The sequence below is a fragment of the Panicum virgatum genome, chromosome 1K, assembly GCF_016808335.1.
Source record: "Panicum virgatum strain AP13 chromosome 1K, P.virgatum_v5, whole genome shotgun sequence".
In the NCBI taxonomy this organism is placed as follows: domain Eukaryota; kingdom Viridiplantae; phylum Streptophyta; class Magnoliopsida; order Poales; family Poaceae; genus Panicum; species Panicum virgatum.
The window spans coordinates 35,257,780-35,264,982 of NC_053136.1; the positions used below are offsets into that span (position 1 = coordinate 35,257,780).

The following is a 7,203-nucleotide window of genomic DNA, read 5'->3' on the forward strand; positions in this document are numbered from 1 at the left end:
AGTCGTTTGGATATATAAACAGGCATGAACACAACTCCAGCTATCTCGGGAGCACTTGTTAACTGTTGCAGCCGTACATATAATATCTTTGTTCCGATTCATTTCTTCAATGGTGGCACAAGGCATTCTAGACTGGAAAGAGTAGACAATGCTTTTCAAAATAAAATAAAAATAAAATGAAAGAGTAGACAACGAAAGATGATGACGCCTACTTCATGCCTTGACACCTCAAAGTCACCTTCATCAGTACAAAAAAAGTCACCTTGATTGAAAGTGCAAGTCTATAACTCCAAGTCCAGGTCAACCAAATATAAAAGCAAGTCCTTTCCTGTGTCCTGCTTTGATTTCTGCTGCAGGAAAACAAACGGCGTGCAAACTCACGGTTCCACCCTTCTGTTCCTCTGAATCTGAGGATTGCTTATGAACCCAAGTCACAGTTCCAGATCACGACTATCATAATAATGCGAATATAAAAACATGACAGTGGTGTGCCGTGAACTAGCAAACTCTTTCATATTACGTCTACTCACCAGCGTGATGATTCCTCGGATTAATCATATCAGAGCAGGTCATGACAGAAATAAAATCAAGTAGTGAGATGATCACAACAGGGCATGAAGCAGAGACAGCAATATTGTACTTCAGCGACAGCAAGTACAGATTTGTCAGTGCTAACTGCTAACACGAATCTTACCTTCCCCCCTTTCCAGGTTTTGAGGCTGTGAGCTTCACCTTGCTTGTCTGTAGTCAGGGAGGCACATATATAGTTTAGTTGTACACTTCACAGGCGGAGAACTACCTCACAGAAGCTTTGCTAGCGAAGCTCAGTTCAATCCACCCTTCTTTCCTCCTGCTCTGCCCCCTCCTCCTACCAATTTCTCAGTGAAAACCATGGCAGGAGAGATACCAATTGCATACCGCAACTCTTCGTCATCGCCAGACTGGCTCAACAAGGGCGACAACGCATGGCAGATGACATCTGCGACTTTCGTGGGCCTGCAGAGCATGCCAGGGCTGGTTATCCTCTATGGCAGCATCGTCAAGAAGAAGTGGGCCATCAACTCGGCGTTCATGGCGCTGTACGCCTTCGCGGCCGTATGGATCTGCTGGGTCATCTGGGCATACAACATGTCCTTTGGCGACAGGCTCCTGCCTTTCTGGGGGAAGGCGAGGCCTGCGCTCGGGCAGAGCTTCCTGGTGGCCCAGTCTGAGCTCACAGCCACCACCGTGCGGTACCACAACGGCTCAGTTGAGGCGGGTATGCTCCATCCTTTCTACCCAGCTGCAACCATGGTGTACTTCCAGTGCATGTTTGCCACTATCACCATCATCATCCTTGCTGGATCGCTGCTTGGGCGCATGAACATCAAGGCCTGGATGGCCTTTGTGCCGCTTTGGGTCACTTTCTCCTACACAATCTGTGCCTTCTCACTATGGGGTGGCGGCTTCCTATTCCAGTGGGGTGTCATAGATTACTCAGGCGGCTATGTCATCCACCTCTCTTCTGGCATCGCCGGCCTTACCGCTGCCTATTGGGTACACAAAACATCCCCGATTGGATTCATCATTGCATTTCTGCATCGATGGTTCTGACAACTCCTTGCACACAGGTGGGGCCAAGGTCAGCATCAGACAGGGAGCGTTTCCCTCCAAACAACATATTGCTGGTGCTAGCAGGGGCAGGGCTGCTGTGGCTTGGATGGACAGGTTTCAATGGTGGTGACCCATACTCGGCCAACATCGACTCATCCATGGCAGTGCTCAACACACATATCTGTGCGTCCACCAGCCTGCTCGTGTGGACACTCCTTGATGTATTCTTCTTCGGAAAGCCATCGGTAATTGGTGCCGTGCAGGGTATGATCACAGGTCTTGTATGCATCACCCCTGGTGCAGGTGAGTAGCCTTCCCCCCCCTCCATTGGCAACTGGACTCATTCAACCAAAACTAACTGATTAGAGCATTGCAACTTGCATTAGTACTTTATTTATTGCCATGATGACATCCTGGAAAGTAAACTAAGGAAAACAAGTGAAACACCTTCAGCAATAGGTCAGAATCTGACAAAGTCAACAAAGAATCAAGCATCTGCATCTTCTTCGTTCCAGGCTCTTAGATCCATTATTATATCCTGCAGCATTGAGCTAAACCAAAATAGTCAGGACACAGTATAGGAGCCGCCTAAACAGGCCTAAGAAAACTTTGATCCATTAACCTGCGAACGCTTGTGATGATATGATTGGGTGAGAAGTATTTAATTTGCGATCTTGTCTTCTCTGGGGTGACACTCTTGCTGCTAAGCTACCAATAAAGGGCATTGGTTGACCTAGATTTTCAAAACCAATGGCCCTTCCCTTGTTTCAAGCACTCAGATTCAAGCCACCTAACACCACTGACTGGTAATTTATCAGAAAATGGTTGGTAGTAGAAGAAACCCCTATTTTGTCCCAATTAGGACTAGCTTCACTTTGCCTCTTCATTGGCCTGAAAATTTTGTCACTTTCTTACCAAGCATCTAAAAAAAAACTGTCTGACTGACAGAAACATGGTTCTTTTTTCTTTTTGGATAAATTATTCCTGGATTTTATAGAAAGCGTAAATGAATCTTGTTACATCAGATACCAAACCGCGGGGCTTACCAGCTTACAAAACCGAACAACCAAATGACCAGCAACTCAGCTAGATAGAGTTACAAAAAAAAAACCGCTCTAGAACACTTTCCTTAATCTGAAAAAAAGAGAGAGAACCGCTTCCAGACATTAGATGGGACTAACCACCAGTACAAGACTACCAACCAAAAGCCTAAAACAGAAAGGCTACAAACAGAAACACAGTTTTGACCATGGAATGTCTTTCCAAAATAGTTTTCCTTCAATAGATGGCAACCTTCTTGATTTGTTTTGATATATTAGAACATGTTTTTTTTCTGGAAGTGCGCATATTTTAAATTTTCAAGACAAAATTCAGGTTCGAAAATCTATGCATGTGTGAATGAAGTTTCATGGAAGTGCACAAAAACAAGGTTATAATAGGAAAACTGACAAAGGAGACATCAAGAATTTCAGTGCAAGTTAACAATGTAGCTAAACAGGCTCAAGTAACAAACATGTGCACCAAACAGTCTCCATTATACATTTTGATTGGTTAAGTAACAAATATTCACTAGATCATTCATTCAAAAGGTCTGGTGCAAGGGTGGGCAGCTATTGTGATGGGAATTCTCTCAGGTAGCATTCCCTGGTACACCATGATGGTGCTGCACAAGAAGTGGTCTTTTATGCAGAAGATTGATGACACTCTTGGCGTCTTCCACACCCACGCAGTCGCTGGGTTCCTCGGTGGCACCACCACTGGACTTTTTGCTGAACCAGTCCTCTGCAACCTCTTCCTCTCCATCCCAGACTCGAGAGGTGCATTTTATGGTGGTGACGGTGCATCACAGTTTGGGAGGCAGATTGCTGGCGCACTCTTCGTCATTGCCTGGAACATCATTATCACTTCCATAATCTGTGTCCTTGTTAGCCTAGTCTTGCCCCTCCGAATTTCTGATGAACAGCTAATTATCGGGGACGATGCTGTACATGGCGAGGAGGCCTATGCTATATGGGCAGAAGGTGAGCTCAATGACATAACCCACCATGATGAGAGCAGACACGGTGGCATCGCCGTAGGAGTCACACAGAATGTTTGAGCATAACTTGTAACACTAGAAGTAAAGAAAAAATAGAAGAGCATTTTTTTTCTTTTTTTTTTCTCGAATGCACAGGAGAGCTGCGGATCAATATATTAAGAAGGAAAGTGCATTTGTTTCTTACCAATTGACAGGTCAGAATCATAAGCGACAAGGAACATGTTCATTGAGGAATGTGGAACCTGCAGATTTCTTTTTGTCTGGAATTTTGGAATCTTTCTGCTTTCAGGATTATCTATGATGTGCATTTGAAGCTACAGGAACCAGTTAATCTCTGCCACAAGTTGTTGCAGTTCATGTCATAACTCATGGAAGAGTGAAACTTCCATCACTTCAATATACTCCCTCCGGCTAAAAAAACATGACGCTTGGACCATAGAAAAAGCACTACCGGCAGGTCAATCCTCTGGTCGGGAATATCATGTTTTCCCGGCCGGAGGTAATAACATTTTTTATACAAGTAAAAAGGCAGGCGCTTTAAGGGCCATACATGGAAAAAACTAATAAATGATCAAATTCACCAGGCAACTTTGCCAAAAAAAAAAGGACAGTCGTTTCCTACTTCTAAGAGAGTAAGAGCCAAAATGTGGCTCATATTTTTCCTTGTCACAAAATGTGCCAATCCTTTTAGTATCTAAACTAATCTATTAACCAAGACACATCAGCACCAGTAAATACTTATACGTGCTTGTGTGTTTTCATCATACTGTGACAGTTTAACAGATATCATTGCTTCATGGGCACTGTCATGTGGTACCAAAGATTGGAATATCAGTTAAAGTGCACAGAATCACAACAAGAATTATCTAGCAAAGTTGAAAGTATGAAACTTACTCGATCCTGTATCTTGTTTGAAAAACTTTTATTTTCATTTCTTAAGAGTACAGTTTGAGTCAGAAGTTCTGCATGAATTTCCAAATTCCAAAGAATTAGGAAGTAGCTTGCTCATCCATAGCAGATAAGTCCAGCAGGTTAATTAGAGATACTTCAAGCAACATAAGAAGGTGCATATTGTGTACCATTTCCTAGGTATTTCTCCAATTCTTTCTCACCACTCTCAAGAGTCTCCCACAATGCTTTCCTCAATTCCTCCTGCCCTTGGCTCTTTGTTACAAGGTCATAAGCATAACGCATAACATAGTTGCCGTATGCAGCATCATCATCCATGCATTCCTGATATGATGACTCGTATTGTTTTGGGTTAAAAACCCATTTCTTCGCATCCTTGGTCCACCGCTTCAGTATATAGCTTTCTGGAATTTTGCATATATTCTTGATACTAAGAGCTTTCAGAGCATGGGAGCAAAGTAAACCCATTGTCTCAAATTTACTGCAGCTGCAACTTAATTCCATTGTAGACATATTGAGACGTACCGTGCAGACTCTTGATCCTCGCCCTTGCATGGTCATCTCAAAATGATGTGTGTTGTTATCTTCACATGGAAGCTCCTTAAATTTTGTGGCACCACACCCATCGAGAAAATCTGTCTCAAACAGCTTGTAGATTCTATGTGTATAAACTTTTGCCGCGTGATTCAAAATGTCACTGTGTTTTATGATACAAGCAGGTGGCTTTTGCAAACATCGTGTATCCTCCTCCAATTCTTTTTCCCTCCAATCTTCAGATAATTTATCCACAGCAACAGCAATTGCAGAAAGAGATGTCAATTTATCAGCAACATTATTGAATATGTTACTCATACTATCACATTGTGGTTCATATTCGACCCCACCATCAAAGGTGCACTTGTTAAGGGCACTACACCACTTCTGCTTGAGCTTATAAAATTTCTTAAGCCACTTATTATCCTGCAGCTTAAATTCATGGATCATTTGGGCCCATGTTTCCTCAAACTCTGTTTCTGAGTCACATCCCTGTATGCATTTGGTGAACATCTTATTGAACACTTTTGAAACGTTAAGTGCACCAAGACGAGAATGGGCATTCTTTTGGATGTGCCAATGAGCAATGCGATGGCATGTATTTGGAAAAACATCCTCAACTGCTTTTGACACAACTTGATCAAGATTGGTGAAAATAGATTGAGGATGCCGGTTACCCATGGACTCCAAGAAAGATTTGAATAGCCACACAAAAGCTGACATTGACTCGTCAGCTAAGAGGGCACAGCCATACATAGTGGTCTGCCAATGGTGGTTCACACCAACAAAAGGTGCGCATATCAAGTTCTGTTTGCTCAAGCGGTAAGTTGAATCGAACACGACCACATCACTGAAACAGTCATAGTCGATCCTGCTTCTCCCATCACGCCAAAAGAAATTAGTCATTCGACCACTTTGGTCCAATTGAACATCCCAGTAGAACATGCCATCTTCATTTGCTCTGCTTTTCAGGTAGCTCACAAGGCTCTGCAGGTCTCCAGTCCCTACGGCCAGCGTCTTTGCCATAGCACCGTAGCCGAGAAGCAAATGCTGCTTTGAATTCTCCACATTGTTGGCTGCACTAGTACTACCTGCAGGCAATTGTGGAGCACCACCTTGCACCTGATACCCCGCGTATACCATCGCCTCAACAGAACTCGACTGCCCCGCTATAAGTGACCTTGCAGACCGCAAAAGGTGCCGTTCCTCCGGCCTTGCCAGGTTGTGGTTATGATCAGAGACCAACCGGATAACCTTCCACTCCCCATGATCATTCACCCTGAACCGCACCATGGCCCTGCAGTTGGTCCTGGTGTGCGGGTCATTGAAATTTGCATCGGTGAGCTTCTCCCCTTCCTTGAGCCCCTCCTTGGAGCAGAAGTAGTCCTTGGTCCGTATCCGCTTGGTGCCGGTGAAGTAGGTCTGCTTCCCTTTCCGGATGCTGAACCCCATCCGGTGGCCATAGTTGCAATAGAGCTTGTAGGCGGCCTCTTCGCTGTACACCACCTTCCGGATCAGCTCCTCCGTGCCTTCCTTGCTTCCCTGCACCGTCGCAGCCTCCCCCCCCTCGTTATCCGCATCGTCGCCGTACTCCACCCGCCTCTCGTCGCCGGAGGTGGAAACGACCACAGCCACTTGCGCTTCCGCGGTGGCCACGTCGCCACCGCCGCCGACACCTTCGTCGGGCGGCACGACTGCCCCCTCGCCCCCGGTCTGGCCCGCGCCGGCGGCGGCGGCGGGCTCGACTTGCGACATGGGGCACCCAAGCCCAAGACTGAACCACCTAATCGAAGCATGGATGGATGGATTGGATCAGTAGGGCACCGCGCGCGAGGAAGGTACTGAATCCAAGCGAGCTAGGTAGGGTCGTTTACCTAACAAAAAGGAGAAGGGAACCAGTCCAAGTCCAGATGGGTGGATCTCCGCTCCGCCCCACTCCAGTGCCAGTGGAACGGAGGAGAACGATGACGAAGGGACCACTCCCGAGCGAAAGAGGAAACTCGGCGGAAGGAGACCGGGGGCTCGCCTGTTGTGTAGCGGCGTCGCCGGCGGCGAGGCGCAACGAAATGCGAGGGGGAAGAAGGTGGATTTGGAACCGGGAACGGATGTGGGGAGAATTATGGGTCTGA

The 7,203-nt window shown here is 45.9% G+C and overlaps 2 protein-coding genes across 3 annotated transcripts; one reads left to right on the forward strand and one right to left on the reverse strand.

Annotated features, from left to right (window-relative positions):
• Nucleotides 1–513: 513 nt before the first annotated feature.
• LOC120704306 (ammonium transporter 3 member 3) lies at nt 514–3,878 on the forward strand. The gene is made up of 3 exons (XM_039988653.1): nt 514–1,536; nt 1,611–1,896; nt 3,183–3,878. Exons 1-3 carry the CDS (start codon nt 892–894, stop codon nt 3,689–3,691), a joined length of 1,440 nt encoding a protein of 479 aa, XP_039844587.1. The 5' UTR covers nt 514–891; the 3' UTR covers nt 3,692–3,878.
• Nucleotides 3,879–4,059: 181 nt separating this feature from the next.
• LOC120704293 (protein FAR1-RELATED SEQUENCE 5-like) lies at nt 4,060–7,203 on the reverse strand. 2 transcript variants are annotated; one of them, XR_005687524.1, is made up of 3 exons: nt 6,949–7,203; nt 4,526–6,857; nt 4,068–4,434 (listed from the first exon to the last, which is right to left on the reverse strand). XR_005687524.1 is itself a non-coding variant. In XM_039988642.1 (2 exons), exon 2 carries the CDS (start codon nt 6,827–6,829, stop codon nt 4,679–4,681), a length of 2,151 nt encoding a protein of 716 aa, XP_039844576.1. In that variant the 5' UTR covers nt 6,830–6,857; nt 6,949–7,198; the 3' UTR covers nt 4,060–4,678. The 2 variants fall into 2 exon arrangements, 1 of the variants encoding a protein (XP_039844576.1); XM_039988642.1 differs by having other exon boundaries at nt 4,060–6,857; nt 6,949–7,198.